We start from the raw sequence: 18369 nt of genomic DNA, 5'->3' as shown, positions 1-18369 counted from the left end.
CACAAAGCATATGAATAAATTCATACAAATTCCACCCCCATAAAACAAAACAGAACAAAAACAAAACCTATAGTGTAGCAAAGATGGAGCTGAGCTGTATCTAAGAATTCTAGCAGACAAGATAAATTGTAGGTTGGGTAAGGGAGAGAAAACACATAGAGATTTGTTGGCTCTGATCTGATGCAAGTAGTACTGGTCAAGAGGTTTTTCTCTCAGAAAATCTAGCCACATACCACCAACAGAGGTGGCTAGCAGTACCAGGCAGGTATGTGGGGACAGTGGGAAAAGTTAAATAGAACTGGGTTCTCTCTCTACATGGCAATATTCTGAGAAGAAGCCCCCAGTTCCTCATTCTAGTAATAGCTCTAGGAATAGGGTTAACAGGATTTTCTTATCTTAATTTCCCAGAGACTTCACCCATTTTCCATGATTTTTGTGTGCATGAGATGATTCTGATTCTAAATCAAAGAATAGATATGTTGAAACTTCAGGGAGATGATAATTTAAATCATGAAATGTCAGAACTAGAAGGGATCTTCAGTCCCTTAGACTAACACTTATCTTTGCTCTCACCCCACAACCTCTAAAATAAACTATAAAGAAGTGGATCCAAAGAGGTGATGAGACTGAGAGAGGGGGAAGTCACAGAACAGAGTTGAGATTGGAGCCCTGGTCTTTAGATTCTGAGGCTAGATATGACATCATGCTCCTTCTCCCTTGCCTCTACCCCACTGGCTATTGTTGAGATGTTTCAGTTCCTGATCAGGCATCTTGTTTAGTCCCTGATCAGGAGTAAGTTTTAACTATTTTTGTTTCTCAGTATAAACCTAGGGCTAATTGTCACATTCCTGAGCCTTTTGACTACTATCTTTCTAAGGAAGAGCAGTTAGATTTTTTTTTCCACCTGTAGCTTGCCCCTGCCTTGGAAGACAGAAGTAGGTAGTGGAGATGGAGTGAAATCTTGCTTCTGCTACGTACTAGCTCTGTGACCAACATCAAGCTACTGGACCACTCTGAGCCTATTTTTTTCATCTAGAAAATAGGGATGAGAATATTGCATAGGGTCTTGTATTTAGAGTTTTCCAAAGGAAATTATTCAACAGCTCAGTGGTCAGGTGTCAACATTTTATCTGGGGGGCACAGGGCAGGACTCTGAGTGAATAGAACCTGATATCCTTGGCAAGAAACTTACAGGAAATTTAGCAACAAAGTCATGTGCACAATGTGGATTTTCTAATTGGGGAAGTGCTTGGCTGCTTTAATAGCTGGAAGAATTGTCACAGATAAGACCACTCAAAAGACTGCACCCAAGAAAGAAAATGAGACTATGGTAGAGAAGACAAAATTTGGTAGGAGAGAGGCTTGCTTCTCCCCAGAAAAGCTATACAGATACAAAATCCTCATAGACTTTTCTAAGAGTGGGAACAACAGCTTGTGAAATAATAGATGAAATTTCCTTTAAACCTCATCATCTAGTTTGGCTCTGATCATGTCAGTCGACTCAAAATCCTTCAGTAACTCCCATTGCCTGACAAATAGAATATAAACTTCTAATTCCTGATTTCAAGGCCATATATAGACATACTCTAACTTATCTACCCAAATTTATTTCATGCTATTTAGTCTCCCTTCATCTATACTATACTCTAGTTCAAAGCTTCTTAAACTGTAGTAGCAGCTCCACTGAAAGAGAGGGTTGTAGAATTTTGGTTTATTATTAGCAAATGCTTGATTTGCAAGCTTATTATTTATTTCTTAGGTGAAAAGAGCTTTGAGTGGAAAAAGTATAAGAAGCCCTGGTCTAGCTTAATTGAACTCCCACCTATTCTTCCATTCTTCTTTTCTCATTCTGCTATTTCTCATCTCTGTGATTTTGTTTACAAGATTCCCCAATGCTTGGAATAGGCCAATATCTCCTCTCTTTCTCCTCAGTCTCTGACTATTGAGTTCCTCCTTCCTACAAGAACCAACATGGGGGCCATCTTCTCCCAGAAATCTTTCTTGTTTCACTCCCTCAACTAATAATGATCTCTCCCTCCTTAAAATTCTCATAATACTTTCTCCTCTCTTTATCCTTATTTTCCTTTCTCTTGAATCATAGCAATTTGTGTAAGTATTTTTGATTGATGTTCCTTGAGAGCAAGTCTATGACATTCATTTTTATATCTACTCTCCAATATTCCTTGTCCATTACATATAGTTACTAAATGTTTATGAATGTGTTGATTCTTTTGAATAGACTACTCTGGGGCAGTTAGGTGGTACAGTGGATAGAGCACCAGCCCTGAAGTCAGGAGGACCTGAATTCAAAAGTGACTTCAGACGCTTAACACTTCCTAGCTGTGTGACCCTGAGCAAGTCACTTAGCCTCAATTCCTCAGCAACTAAATAACTAAATAAACTAGATCAGACCAAGAGGCAACTAGGTAGTACAGTAAATAGAGGTCTAGTCCTATAGTCAGGAAGGCCTGAATTCAAATCTGACTTGAGACATTTATTAGCTGTGTACCTCGGGAAAATCACTTAATTTCTGTCAGCCTCAGTTTTCACAATTGTAAAACGGGGATAATAATAGTCCCTACTTCCTCGGATTGTTGTAAAAACCAAATGAGATAATAATTGTAAAACATTTAGCACAGTACTTGACGCATAGTGTGTCCTATATATATGACAGCTATTGTTAGTGCTGTTGTTAAACTTGAATATCAATCAGTTAAACAACTGATAAAGTCCTGCAGTGGGCTAGGCACAGGGAATACAAAGACAAAAATGAAAGTCCCTGCCCTCAAGGAGGTTATATTCTTTAGGAGAAGATAACATGTGTATACATGAGTATATACAAAAAGCATGTATATATGATTGAGCATATGCAAAATATACAAAACATACATGAGTCATACAAAATACAAACTGAGTATATATAAAGTATAATAAAAATGCGTATATTAAAAAAAGGCAATTTGTTGGGAGAGGGGCTATACTAACAGTTGAGAAGTTTAAGGCAGATTCAATGTAAAAGGTACATTTGAACTGAGCTTTAAAAAAGGGAACAAGGAATTCTAAGTTATGTTAGTGAGAAAAAAATTACACTATGGGCATGAAATGTGAGATGCAATATCTGAGGAATAGCAAAGTCAAGTTGACTATACCATAGCACAAATGAAAGGCAAGTTAGAACCAGGCTGTGAAGGGTTTTAAAAAACAAAAAAAGAAAAGTTTTTGTTTGAGACTAGAAGTAATAAAGGAGGGGATTTCTTGAGCAAAGGAGTAGTATTGCGTTAGGAAAATCACTATGGTAATCTTATGGAGAATAAATTGAAGTAGGAAAATCAATCCGGACGTTCTATTAGTCTTCCAGGCAAGAGATGACCTTTTCTATCACCTCTTCTTAGTGCCTATTACAAGTGGCTTATACACATTGATTTAGGAATGTCTTGTAATTAGATTAGAACAAGCAATAGACATCTAGTACAGCCATTGGTTGTATTAGATGAGATGGGAGATCTCCCTTAAACTCATTTACTCCAGGAAGAGGTAACAGAACCTGAAGTTTTCTGAAAGGGAATCTATTTTCTTTAGCCTTGAAAGAGTTTCTGAGTAAAAGCAAATATACCTTATTCTCTTAGGATGGGGGATGCTGTGGAGGAAAGGGAGAGAATCCAAACTGCTGCATGAATCAAAAAGAAAATAGCACGGTAAGCCCTTTACCCTCAATCCCAGCCCCTCCTGTGACCAGAGCTTGTGCAACTGAAAGCTAACAAAGGATTGCCATCTGGGCAAGAAAGGGAAAGGGCACTGAAAAGTTTGGGAGCATCTGCTTGGTGCTTCTCACTGCCCTTATATCCTGAGTTTACTTCAAAACCGACTGCAAAGTCATTTCTCATCTCCACTCCTGTGTTTCTCTGTCAGTAGGTGCAGGAAAGGAATCTTACAAGAGATTTCTTGCATGTCACATTTCTTTTTCTTTCTTCCATATGTTCCTTGCTTCCTCCTTTTCCTCTTTCCTTCTCTTCCTTCTTCAGTCTCCTTCTTTCCCAACCCTCCTCTTCCTCTACTTCTTCCTCTTCTCTTCTGTTCTCCCTCATTCTTCCTTTTCTTCTTCCTCTTCTTTCTCCTCCTCCTCTTCTTCCCTTTCTTTTTCTACTTTTTTCTAGTTAATGTATTTATTTTTAATACACTTTGATTTGTGAATCATGTTGGGAGAGAAAAATCAGAGCAAAAAAGAAAAACTATGGAAGAGATTAAAAAAGAAACAGAAAAAAGGAGTGAATATAGCATGTGTTAATTTACATTCAGTTTCCCTAGTTCTTTTTCTGGATGCAGATGGCAAATGTATTGGGATTGCTTTGGATCACTGAACCACTGAGAACCAAGTCTTTCATAATTGATCTTCACACATTCTTGCAGTTATTGTGTACAGTGTATTCCTGTTCTGCTTGTTTCACTCAGGATCAATTCAGTAAATCTTTCCAGGTCTTTCTAAAATTAGTTCATTCATTGTTTTTATAGAACAGTAATATTCCATTACTTTCATATACCACAACTTGTTCAGCCATTCCCCAAGTGATGGGTGTATACTCATTTTCTAATTCTTCACTAGCACAAAAGAGCTGCTACAAACATTTTTGCACATATGGGAGTCCCTTTCCCTTCTTTATGTCTTTTTTTCCTCCTCCTCTTTCTTTTTCTTTTTCCTATTCTTAATCATCTTCTTTTTCTCTTCCTCTCCTTCCTTCTTTTCTTCTTCCTCTTCCTCCTCTTATCTTATCCTCCTCTATTTTTTTTTTGCAGTTACATCTCTCATCATCTTTGTTTAATCCAGAGGAATTTCTGCCATTAGATCCTACCCAAGAGCCTATCTTCCCACCAGAGTTAATGGTAAGTGATGCCTCAAAGGGGGAAATGAGTTTTTTAACTTGATTTTTGTACTATCTCTACCAGAGATAGCTGTGAGGTAATTGTTAGAGACCCAATAGTCCTGGATTTAAGTGCTATTCTTGAAATTTACTTAGTGTGCAATAGCCATACCCAGAGCTCAGGGCTCTTCTGGGGGTAATGTATGCAAAGCACATTATAAATGTTAGCTCTTATTAAGTAATAGCATGGTATAGTGTCAGGAAGCAGTGTATCTGCTTCATTTTTTTAAAGTTGATTTTTTAAAAATTCAGTTCTCCTAGTTCAATAAAAATACTTTGATTTTCAAATTTTAATTCATTCCCAACTTTCCATGAATATTATTATAGAATAAAAAAAAAGATTTGCCTGTATGTTATTTGAGGGTGCTTTTTAGTCTTTAATTTCTTTTTTCTTCACATAAAACATAGTGTGCTTTCCTCTATTTATAGCACCTTGGATGTCTCTCAATTTTGCTACCAGATGTCATATTAAAATCATTTATCTGTGGATTTATTTCACTTCAGTTCCTAGAGCCACAGAAGCTGGAGTTGGAAGCAGATTTGATAGGAACTCAGTATAGAGAGCATAAAATACCAGAGCTAGAAAGATTTTAGAATATAGAACCATAGAATTCCAGATTTGAGAGTTTTAAAGTTGAGAAGGACCTTAAACTACTGAATTGTAGAATATCAGAGCTGAAAGGGACCTCAAGTAGAACATCATAGCTAAAAGGAATCTTAGAACATAGAATGACCCTGGAATGTGAAATCTGAGAGAAACATAATAAACATGTTAAACTGTAGATTTCAAAACTGGAAGGAATAACATAGAATTATAGAATGCCAGAGCTAGAAGGGAATTCAAAATATAAGGAAAAAAAAAACAATATCATAGCTAGATTTCACCAGGTTAGAACATAGACCTGTGGAATGACTAAGCTGGAAAAACTTTATAACACTGAATCACAGTTTCATGAATTAAAAGGAGTAGCATTGGTCCAGAAAGAGCTGACACATAGTGGTTTTAAGGTACTTAACTCTTGGTCCTCTGGGTAGACTACTCACTAAAACAGAGAAGGGGCATTGGTACCTGTTGTGATAGAGTTATCTCATCTAGATGAGAACTAGGTTCCCCACACCAGGGAAATTAAGGGTCTAGTTCCTATACCTAAGAAAGCATAGAATAATCAGCTAATTCCTCCAATGCATTTAAAAATGACTTTTTTTCAGGAAAATAGGAATAGGGAAGAGGTGATGTGGCAGTAGGTTTTTTTTTTCCCCAATCCAGAGAGAAACAATTGAAATTTATATTCTTAGAGACTGAAAGATGAGCCCCAGAAGCAGCTGTGTTTCCAAGGGGAGCGAGTAAAATGGATCCAGGTTGCCAGCCTGAAGGAACTGTTGGAACTGAAGTCCCAGCATCCAGACGCCAAGCTAGTAGTGGGGAACACTGAGATTGGTAAATGGGAATGCTATGGAAGGGGGAGTCACAGGGTCAGGTAAACATTCTATTGCTTTTAGCACAGTCCAAAGCTGGTGTTTTTTTAAATTCCTTTTGGTCCTTCTACAAGGATTTATCAATTGGATGCCTCAGAGGAGCCTCTGGCAACTTCTATTCTATCAGGTTATTTCCTGATCATGTCAAAAGCCATAGGTTGAGAGGGGCAGGTGCTCTCTAATATCTTGTACCTGGGGAAGTACTTTGATAGGAAGGAGAGGAGATGCTCAAGTGAAACTCTAGTTTGCCTTACTGTTCAGAACTTTGTGACCCTAGAAATACACTGAATTCTAAGGATATTTCTCACTCACACCTCATGATCCCTCAGATCCCTGGCATCTTAGGCTTCACCTGGTTTTGACAATGTCTGTTCAGATGCTCACACAAGGCATGAAGATGGATCATGGATGGCCAGTTTCTAAATTTAAAATTTTAGAAATATAGAATCTGGTTTGTAGAAATAAGTGACAACTTGCTTTAGGTAGTAACATTTTAGAGAGGGAAATTATCGGATGTTCCTTTTCACCAAAACCATTTCACCCATTGATGAAATAGTACTTTGGAGAGCGACTAGAGATTTGTGCCTTAGCAAAAACTATATTTCAGGTTTGGGAGAGCTACCCTTGATTGGTCGCTGGTAATTGATACCTTTTCCTGATGTATAGTTGCTAAAGAGGATCCCTGTTTGTGGCCACCTCTTCCCTCCCCACCCAGGCTTCCAATGGAAATTGTTTTACATTTAGTTGAATTCAAACTTTCCATGAGTAGTAATATCTTACCTTTCCATATAGAACATAATCTCCCTGAGGAGAGGAATAGCATCATTTTTATAATTGTGTCCCTAGCCCTTTGTATGGATCTTGGCACATAATAGTTGTTAATTTTTGTTGAATTGTGGTGAAGTATTATTTAGAAGAAGCATTTTGTAGTGAGCACAGAGATGACCTCAGTACTAGTACCAATAATTAAGTGTTATCTCTGAAACATGCTGACAAATCTGAATTTTGTTCTAGTCAACATTCTAATATTATAAATGGCAGCTGCAATGGTAGAGGAATTTTCCTCACAGAGTATTCTATAGACCATTAAAAGCACAGGTCTAGAATCTATCCTTATAATTATGGTAGATACTTAATAATATCTAGTGTGAAAAGTTAGTTTGGGTTCTGTCACATCATGTCAGTGATAAGTAAAGCATTCATTAAATAGCTACTATGTGCCAAGCACTTCCCTACACATTGAGAAAACAAAGACAAAAATGAAAGCGTATCTGTCTTCAAGGAGTTTACAATGCTAAAAGTAGGATCCAAAGCCTATCAAAAAATGTTAGCCAGAAAAAGGAGTTAAAACTCCATAATTAGTCTAATTAGCCACAGGAGTTGTCAGTAAAATGATAGGGTGGTTGAGGTTGTTTTTGACTTTTCTAGTAGTGACAGTGATAATTATGAGGACAATGATAACTGGATATCTGACTCTAACTTTTTTTTTGAAAAAGGTATTGAGATGAAATTTAAGAACAAGCTATTCCCTCTAATAGTCTGCCCGACTTGGATTCCTGAACTGAATTTTGTGGAGCGTGGCCCAGAAGGTAAGTGGGAGATCCTTATTGAGTATGGAGAAGTCAAGACATCACTTATTTATAAGTACTTATTATGGGCCAAACACTGTGCTTAGCCCTGGAGATATAAAGCAAAACATGGCTCCTGACCTTAAATAATTTGAATGGGAGAGGTAACATGCGAAAAAGCTATGTAAAGACAGGTAAAGACTGAAAGGTAATCCCAGAGGGAAGGAGCAGCAACAGGGGAAACTGAGAAAGGTTTCCTGAAAAAGGTATGAGTTTAATCTGAGTCTTGAAGGAAGCCAGGATACCTAGGTGGAAGTCAGAGGAGAGGAAGGAGGCATGGTGGATAGCCATTTAAAATACAGAGTCAAGAGGTGGGATGTTGTGTATATGAGGGAAATGAATAAATTGGTATTGTTGGATTGTAGAAAGTGTGTAGAAAAATAAAATGTAAGAAGACTAAATAGAAAGGATCACCTTGTATAGATCTTTAAATGCTTAACAGAGAATTTTGTATTTGTTTCTGAAGGTGATAGAGAACTACTGGAGTTTATTGAATTGGGGACAGGAATGGATGACATGATCAGATAAATCACTTTGGCAGCTGAACAGAGGACAGATTGGAATGGGGAGAGATTTGAGGCAGGGAAATCAATTAGGAGGCTATCTCATTAGACTAGGTAATAGTCTAGGGTGGTAGCTGTGTGAGTGGAGAGAAGGGATCATATAGAGGTAGAAAAATCAATTTACTTACTACTATTATTGTCCAAAAATGGAAAGAATTGAAAGGTAATGAGTGTCCCCTCCTATGTCTTCAAGCAAAGACAAGGAGTCCCCCATTGGGCATGCATGTTTTGAGGCATGTTTCTATCTGAGTACTATCCATGGATCTGACTAGAGCTTCTCTGGGATGTCCCATCATTTAAAAATAACTAAAAACTGGGCAGAATATAAGTGCTATTAAAATATATATTAGATTAATTTTTAATCATAGAAGGTAGGAAGTTTATAGAAAATATTTTGTGAAGTAGTAGCATTTCAGCTAAACAAGATTTTGACAACGAAGGGGGAGAGTATTCCTGGGGAAGAAAGAACAAGTGCAGAGATAGAAATGTTGAAAACGGTAGGAATAGTAAAAAATAGTTCAGTTTAGCTACCAAAAAAGTAGTAGAATATAAGGTTGAAAGAGTAGGCTCAAGAAAAATCATGGAGGACTTTCAATGCTAGTATAAGGAATTCAACAGCCAGTTGGAAATTGGCTGGGGAAATTTTTCTTAGTTTTGAGGACGGATATGACAGGATCAATGCAGTGCTTTCTGTCAATAGTATGGAAGGAGGAGAGACTAGAGGTGGGCAAACCACTTAATGAGGTTATTGACTCAGGACCAGATGAAAGAAGGGGCATTATGAGTAACAGGTACCTGATATACTGAATGAATAACTATATAGAATGGAGGGGGGAGTATTCATAGGATTTGGCCATAGTCTATGGCAAATGAATATATAGATAGATGGATAGATAGATAGATATCTTGGAGGGGTATGTGGTTGTCAAAGTTGATAGGAGGGATACCAGAGGTTTCTTTCCTAGGCATTTCCTTTGGGGCAGCCTGCCCTCTGAATGAAGTGGAGAAAGCCTTAGTTGCTGCCATAGCTGAGCTCCCAGCCTACCAGACTGAAGTGTTCAAAGGAGTCCTGGAGCAACTGCGCTGGTTTGCTGGAAAACAGGTCAAGTCTGTGGCGGTGAGTCACTTTGTCAGATTCATTTGGTAAAGCAGAAAAGGCTGATCAAGTAGGAGAAGTTACTCTATGAGATACTAGAATAATTGTATTTTAGTTTCTGCGGCTGATGTGGACTGCATCCTCCAGCCAACTGCATCTCCTTCCCTTTGAGTGTGGGTTTTCTTGAAATTGAAAAAAAAAAGCATTGCATCTTGGCTCTTCTAATTCCACTTAATAAAACAGGTTCAAATTCTAGTTCTGCTTCTTGCTACCTATGTAATTTTGTTAGTTACTCTCTGGGCTTCAGTTTTCTTATTTGTAAAATTAGGGAGTTGAATTGATCCCATATGGTCCTTTCTAGCTTGAAATCTATGATCTATGGTTTTGAATAAGATAAATGATATTTTCCCATTCCTCCCCTGACATGAACGTAGAAAGAATAACCAAGAAAGCTAAGAATTCCACAAGCAGACCCATAATAATGTTGGACAGAATACTGGAATGAATCTAGTAAGATTAAATATAAGAAAGATAAATGTGACGTCTTACACTTATTTAAAAAAAAACCCCACAACTTCACAATTATGGAGAAGAATGATTATAGAACAGTTTGAAAAAGTTCCAAGAGAATTTTGAAGGCATTGCTTCCAGGAATAAGGAAGTGAAATTTCTCCTAAATTCCACCCTGGTCTGAGCACAAATGAAATTCTGTGTCTAATTCTGAGTGCCATGTTTTTAGGAAAGTATTGATAAGTGGAAAGCGTCCAGAGGAAGACCACCAGCATGATCAAAAAGCCTTGAGTTTATGTTGAAAGAACTTGGGATATATAGATTGTAGAAGAGAAAATGCCCGGAGGATAAGATAGCAGTGCTCAGGTCTTTGAAGAGTTATGCAGAAAAGATATGAAGCCTGTTTTATTCAGCACAATTAGAAACCATGGAGGGAAGTCACAAAGAGGTAAATTTAGGCTTGATAAGAAAAACTTTTTAAAAATTATAGCTATCCATAAATAGGAAGGTCCATTTCAGTATTCCTTTGGAACTCTTCTTTGAGAAGAATATTTGTCAGATGTGATATAATGGGGATTCTTTTGGGGATATGGGTTGGGTCAAATGGTCATTGGTCTAGTTCTCAAATTAGGTTATTCAGAGTAGCCCTTTGGTGATTCAAATAAAACTGGCTATCCTGTTTGCCTTGCTCATTTTCAAAGTTAATGGAAGGATAGTCCAAGAAATGTGGAAGGTACATCTGTTGAGGATAGAAGTGGGGTATCATCAGAATTCCTTATCTCTACCAGCTCTCTTTTCAAAGACCAAGAATTAGTGAGCAAAAGTTTCCTGAGAGTGGGCTAATTCTAACTACATGTTACATGTCTTTCTTTTCAGTCCATTGGGGGGAACATCATCAATGCCAGCCCAATTTCTGACCTCAACCCCGTTTTCATGGCCAGCGGAGCCAAAGCAACTCTTGTGTCAAAAGGTGAGTTGCTGTAGTTGTATACATAAAATAGATAGAAGGCTGGACCTGAATCAGAAAGACCCAGAAATCATTAGCTCTCTGATATGGCACTCATGTCAATTCTTTGACCTCATTTTCTTTATTGGTTAGATTATTTACACTTGTAAAATCTATCTCTACAGTTAGATGGAACAGTAGATAGAGGGCCAGGTCTAGAGTCAGGAAGACTTATCTTCAAATCAGTTCAAATCCAACCTCAGATACATACTAGCTGTGAAACCCTGGGCAAGTAACATCCCCTATAAAATGAATTGAAGAAGGAAATGGTAAACTGATATAGTATCTTTGACAAGAAAACACCAAATGGGGTTACAAAGAGTCAGACATGACTAAAATGATTGAACAGCAAGAATTATCTATCTCACAGGATTATCCTGAGACTCAGAGATATGCCAAGGACCATGCAAATCTTAAGATATAAGCTGTCATTTCTATTATTCTGAGAAAGAAGGCATTTGAAAGGGACGTGTTTCCCAAAAAAGTTTATTTCCTAGGAAAACAGAACAGATGATTGATTGCGAGTCAAGGTGGGGGTGGGGAGACATTCAGAAACCATGATATCCAGCCTGGCTAATGTTTGAAGTCAAGGGGATTATTATGGTAACGGAAAATTTTGGAATGATGTCCAGGGAATGTGCACTCTTCTCATTATGAAAAAAGAATGAAAAATAAATAAGATAAAAGGTAAATTGAGCAAATGAATTTTTTAAAGGTGTCATTATACAGTAGAAAGAATGCTACATCTAAAATCACAGGACTCAAATCCCAGTTCTACACTTACCGAAAGTATCACAACTGTGATCTTCATTTGTGAAATGTAGTTGGACTGCATTATTTCTAAGGTGTCTTCTGTCCCTAAGTTCATGATCCTATTTATGATTTCTTAGCAAATGAATATATTTTTAGATAAAGGATATGGACCAAATTCTGTCTGAGTTTTATCCCCTTCTCCATGCCAACTCTTTCCTTTAGTTTCAAAGTCTCATAGTAATTCTGACCTGATGAAGAGATCCAGTGTCCAGATGTTTCTGTGCTCAGTTGGTGATGGCCTCTGACATAGCCCCTGAACTCAGTCTTCCTCCTTCTCTCCATACAGGGACCAGGAGGACTGTTAGGATGGACTACATGTTTTTTCCTAGTTACAGAAAGACACTTTTAAGTCCGGAAGAGATACTGCTTTCCATTGAGATTCCCTATAGCCGGAAGGTGAGATGTTGGGGTTAATTCTGGGTCTAACTTCCATACTTAGAGGTACATGCTTCAGAAAAAAAGAGTTCTAACTCTGGAATCAGAGGGCTTGGATTCAAATACTAACTCTATGACCTCATGCAAGTAACTTTACCTCCCTGAACATCAGTTTCTTCAACTGTAAAGTAAGGGGCTTAGACCAGAGACATTCTCTAGAATTCTTTCCCATTCTAAATCTAAAATCCTATGATCTCCATGGAAGCATAGAATACTTCATAACCCAAGACATCTGGAATTTTTCTTTCTTTCTCTCTCTCTTCCTTCTTTCCTTCCTTCCTTCCTTCCTTCCTTCCTTCCTTCCTTCCTTCCTTCTTTCCTTCCTTCCTTCTTTCCTTCCTTCCTTCCTTCCTTCCTTCCTTCCTTCCTTTCTTCTTTTGTTTCTTTCCTTTCTCTATATCTTTTTTCTTTCCTTTATATCTTTTTTTCTTTCCTTTTTCTTTTTTCTTTCTCTCTGCTTCCTTCTTTTCTTTTTCCTTCTTTCATTTATTTCTATGTTCCTTTCTTCCTATCACACAAACCCCAAATCACTCCTGGACAGTTATTTGCAAGTATACATTGATTTACTGCAAAACACATTTAAAGTTCATGTTCCAAATGACCATATAATACTTCTTACAACTCTTCCACTCACTAACTTTCTGACAAGACAGACTAACACCATCTGAGAGTTAGGAGGAACGTCAACAGCCTTTTAGTCCAACATAAACTAGAAAGGAACCCCCTATGAGATACCCAACAAGTGGTTATCCAACCCATGCTTTAAGATCTGCAATAAAGGGATTCACGGGCTCTCACAAAGCATCCCATTCTGCCTTTGTGTAGTTCTAATTGTTAGAAAGTTTGTTTCTTAATACATAACCTAAATTGGTTTCTCTGTAACTTCCACCCACACTGGTTCTGGTTCTGCCCTCTAGAGTCAGACCAAAAGACTTGTCTTTCTTTTACAAAAGTATTTAGGCAGCTAGATGATGCAATGCTTAGAGCAGTGGCCCTGAAATCAGGAGGATCTGAATTCAAATTTGGCCTCAGGTACTTAACACTTCCTAGCTATATGACCTTAGGCAAGTCACTTAACCCCAATTGCCTCACCAAAAAGAAGAAGAAGAAGAAAGAAGGAAGAAGAAGAAGAAAAGAAGAAGAAGAAGAAGAAGAAGAAGAAGAAGAATAAAAGAAGAAGAAGAAAAAGAAGAAGATGAAGATGAAGATGATGATGATGATGATGATGATGATGATGATGATGATGATTTTAAATTATGGAGATGGGATTAAAACAGATAACTAAAATTTCTTCCAGATCTAAATCTATGCTCCTACAGTCCTATGACTACATTGTAGAGTTTTGGTTTCAAGGAGCAGATAAAGAGTTAGCTTTGGAGTCAGGAAAGCCAATGTTCAAAATCCCATCTCTGAGCATACTGGCCATGGCAGCACCTTGGACAGTACCTTCTCAGTATTCTAGATCTTATGGCTGCAAAGCTAACAAAAACTAGGAGATAACCAGAAAATGTAATTAGGAAATGTTTAACAAAATTAATAAAAAATATAATACAATGTACATACCATTTATTTGTGGTTTTCTATGTCAATATGCAGCTATCAGGAATTAATTTCTATTTGAATTAGAAACTATTGTTTTAAGCAACTTTATAAAACTATGAAAGGACCAATTTGCATTAATAAAGATAGTTTTCCTTGTTTGGGAATTTGTTATAGCAGTGAAATTCTAAGGCTAATCCTTATTCCTATAGTCCATGTAGTCCATTTCCATTCAAGTGTTCACTAATCTTTATGTCTTGATTTGATAATTCTCCATCCTCTATTTGAATTTCTTTTCCCCACAGTTGGCTCATTTCCAGAAATTTTTTTTTTATAGTCCAGAAAGCTTAGTGTGGTTTCTTCTTGTCCTTAGGATGGTCACTGAGATTGAGTGCTCCAGGTAGCATGACACCCTTTCTTTCCATTTGTCACCTTTTCTGAAACTCTACACTGTAAGAGATATTTGAAAGCAAATTTCCTAGATTGAGTTTTAAAAAGTGGTGGCTATGAGGAAAGGAGGCAGTATGGCAGGGGGGGATAAAATGCTGACTTTGGAGTGAAGAAGACCTGAGTTTGAATACTACTTCAGGAGTCTTGATGACTTATTAAGTTCTCTTTCAGCTTTAAATTTATGATCCTGGGAATTTATAAAGAAGATTTCTTGCTTTAGAAATGTTAGTATTTAAATAGTGTTTGGAAGAACCATCATTTCTTCTTCTTCCTTTACCTTTGATGCAATTATTGAGTGCTATGACCTGGAGTCAGGAAGACTTGAGTTTAAATTCAGCCTCATATACTTACTAGCTGTTTGAATCTTGAGTGAGTCAATAATTCCGTTTACCTCAGTTTTCTCATCTATAAGATGAGCTGGAGAAGAAAATAGTAAACTGCTACAGGATTTTTGCCAAGAAAACCCCATACCGGACTACAAAGAGGCAAACAGAAGTGAAATGACTGAACAATAGTGTGGTTAAGAGAGAGTTTATGTCCATATAGCATTTTTAAAATATGTGTATATATATATATACACATTATATGTGTATATATACATATATATATATACATTATATGTGTATATATACATATATACATACACATATATATGCATATACATACATATAAACATATTCACATACATATACACATATATGTATACACCTGTATATGAGCATTGTTTTCTGACACTTTTAGATACTATAAAAGAATTAAATTAGAAACTTAGACCTAGTGTTTCCATGTGGTTTTAACATATGGTGATCTAAACACTGAAATCTAGCAATCTTTCCAAGAATAAATTCAAGTCAATTTCTAAGATACAAGGAGAATCAGCAGAAGAAGGCCTCATTGCTGCTGCATTCCAGTGTTGATTTAGTCCTGGGCTTCCTTAATCCTAGTGTTTTGTTCCTGGAAAGCACTCTATATTGTGTTCTTGTGTAATGGCCTCTGGGCTTGGTTGCCTAAAAGAAAAGTACTTTCATATAAAAGCAGCTACTGTTTCAAAAAGGGACCAACTTCCTTTTTGAAAGTTGGCATTCTAATGGAAAAAGAAGCCAGGTCAGAAATATCTCACTGGAAAAACAACTGAGCTGGAAAATAGATAGAGGAGACACACATTAAAAATTATTGGACTACCTAAAAATTATGGGGTTTTGTATAGCTTTTTATTGACAGAATTATGCATGGGTAATTTTTCAACATTGTATACATATTTATATAATTATCTTGCTGCACAAGAAAAATTGGATTAGAAAGAAGGTAAAAATAACCTAAAAGGAAGAATAAAAATGCAAGTAGACAATAACAGAAAGAATGGGAATGTAAAAGCTGTATTTTTTTTAAAAATCCAACCAGGACCAAAATAGGGTCACAAAGCATTAGTCACCATTGAAACAATTGAGCAACAATAACAAAATGAATTATTGCTAAAGTTGTGAACTGGTCCAACCATTTTGGAGAATAATTTGGAACTGTGCCCAAAGGGTTATAAAATTGTGCATACTCTTTAACTTTGCAATACTATTTCTAGATTCGTATTCCAAAGAGGTCAAAGAAAAAGAAAAATTATACATACAAAAATTTTTTAAAAAGAAAGTTGGCATTAAAATAGACTTAGCAAATGAATTTTTTGACTTAAGAACTCATTTCCCTGTCATGATTGGAGCAAACTGTTCTGTTCCCATGTAGAGCAGAGAATAGGATGAGTGTTCTTTGAAATAATGGACAGCTTTTCTCTATTAGTTTTTTAAATATGTTATTATTTTTGTTATTTGTTTAATTCTTTCAATTGTTTTTGAGACCTCATTTGAGGTTATCTTGGTAAAGATACTGGATACTTGGCAAAGATATTCTTTGTCATTTCTTTCTCAAAGGAATTAATTTTAATATATAAATCTTATATTAATTAATTTTTACATTGTATTCAGAAATCAAGGTATTCTCTCCATGTTTCTCCTTCCTAGAGAGTCATCCCTTGTAATAAAAATTTAAATGGAAAATAGGGGAAAGCAGATCAACAAAAGTATGCAGAATATCAACTTAATTTGACAGAATATGGAAGACTACATCCTCTGAAAAGAAGGAAGGGAGGGTAATGCCATTTGATGCATTGTTTTAGATGGAAGGATCCCTCATTTCATGAGACAGTATTGAATGCTTATAATATATTCTCTTTCTCCTTCTACATCTCTCACTACTTAGCTTGTTTCTAGGGCCAACTCAGGTTTCACTTCCTTCACTTTCCAGAGAAAGACAGGAAGCTTTCTCTGATGGTTCTAGTTACTATCATTCTCTCCCTTTTCTAATTACATTTTATTCATTTTGTTTTATTCTCTTCCTCCCCAATTTGTTCTTCCATTCATATTTGGTATCTCAGTCCCTATGGCAGGGAGATACTTCATTTTGCATATCCCTTGAGAAACAGCAAATTTTAAATACTATGATTGGGGTAGGGGGAAAATGACTTTATAAATTTTTGTTTTTAAACAATTATTTCTTCTATAATCAAAATCTATTTGGTCTATAGGGATTCTGTAAGCTTATTTAGGATCTGTGCTATATTCTGTGCTTTCAGGGGGAATATTTCTCAGCCTTCAAACAAGCCTCTAGGAGGGAGGATGACATCGCTAAAGTAACCTGTGGAATGAGGGTTTTATTCAAACCAGAAAGCTTGCAAGTCCAGGAGCTGGATATCAGTTTTGGAGGCATGGCTGATAAAACCATCCCAGCCCTGAAAACCATGAGGAAGCAGCAAGGGAGGTGAGAGAATAAGGACAGAATGGCCACAGTAGATTGGCTTGGCTGAGGGGGAGGGGTGAGAAAGGGCAGAGGGTCCCAGGGTCTCAGGTTGGCTCTTCCTCTGGCCAGAGCATGGAATGAGGAGCTGCTTCAGGACGTTTGTACCAGCCTTGCCGAGGAGCTGAGCTTGGCGCCTGATGCCCCTGGTGGAATGGTAGAATTCCGACGCACGCTCACTCTCAGCTTCTTCTTCAAATTCTACTTGACGGTGCTTCAGAAACTGAGTGAAGAAAATACAGAGGTGAGTGTGGGCGAGTTGAGTTGGGTAGGGCTACTATATAGGAAGGCTTCCTAATGGTTTTGGCTAATGTGCCCCAAAGAATAGTGGTCTGGGATAACGGCATCAAACAAATAGAATCGTGTCCACTAAACTGTGCATAAGGATCCCTGCCAGTCATATATTGACCTAGAAACCCATATATTAACATTATCTGTGTTCTATTGTATTGTTATCTATTTTGTTAAATATTTCCCAATTCTATTTAAACTGGTTCTGCACCTGGGCATGTTGTGGGAGCTTTGTTTGACACCTCTGGTCTGGGAGACAGATTGTATGTCTTCATCACCTTGTCTCAGACTATTCCTATATAGCATATAAGGGAATATAAAATGAGATGACCCCTTTCCTAGTTGGAAAAAATTTTCCCTGGGGACTGATTAAGACCAACAAGGAGTATCCACCAATATATCCCAACTAAAATTCTATCCTGTGTACAAGAAGTCTTTCTCAACCCCTATTCTTTGGACTGTTTACACATTGCTTGTATGTATTTGTTTGTTTTTATTCCCCTAATTCTATTGTAAATTTCTTGAGGGTGAATAATATCTTTTGCCTCTTTTTGTATTCATAGTGCTTAGCATGTTGTCTGACTGACTGGAATATTGTGAACATGTACAGTCAGGCTTATTTCTTTTTTTCCTCTTTCACAGAAATGTGACAAACTGGATCCAACTTGTGTCAGTGCCACTGCACTTTTTCAAAAAGAGCCTCCTACCAATGTTCAGCTCTTCCAAGTAAGTGGAAAAGCACCTGGAGTTACCTAGAGGATTTCTCCTAACTTTATCTTTCTGAACTGATGTGGGTTAGAGATAG

The 18369-nt window shown here is 37.1% G+C and overlaps 1 protein-coding gene across 1 annotated transcript in view; it reads left to right on the top strand.

The window, feature by feature from the left end:
• Nucleotides 1-18369, top strand: part of XDH (xanthine dehydrogenase) — a 66525-nt gene that overhangs the window by 17040 nt on the left and 31116 nt on the right. Inside the window, exons 7-16 of the mRNA XM_074288129.1 lie at nt 3627-3695; nt 4792-4878; nt 6213-6354; nt 7889-7981; nt 9549-9700; nt 11066-11159; nt 12295-12404; nt 17053-17237; nt 17346-17517; nt 18207-18290. Coding sequence (XP_074144230.1) covers nt 3627-3695; nt 4792-4878; nt 6213-6354; nt 7889-7981; nt 9549-9700; nt 11066-11159; nt 12295-12404; nt 17053-17237; nt 17346-17517; nt 18207-18290 — 1188 coding nt within the window. The remainder of the gene's footprint in view (nt 1-3626; nt 3696-4791; nt 4879-6212; nt 6355-7888; nt 7982-9548; nt 9701-11065; nt 11160-12294; nt 12405-17052; nt 17238-17345; nt 17518-18206; nt 18291-18369) is intronic.

Source organism: Sminthopsis crassicaudata, chromosome 2, assembly GCF_048593235.1.
Source record: "Sminthopsis crassicaudata isolate SCR6 chromosome 2, ASM4859323v1, whole genome shotgun sequence".
Taxonomy (NCBI): Eukaryota; Metazoa; Chordata; class Mammalia; order Dasyuromorphia; family Dasyuridae; genus Sminthopsis; species Sminthopsis crassicaudata.
Note: the sequence above shows the minus strand (reverse complement) of the source record. Positions and strands in the feature narration are given on the sequence as shown.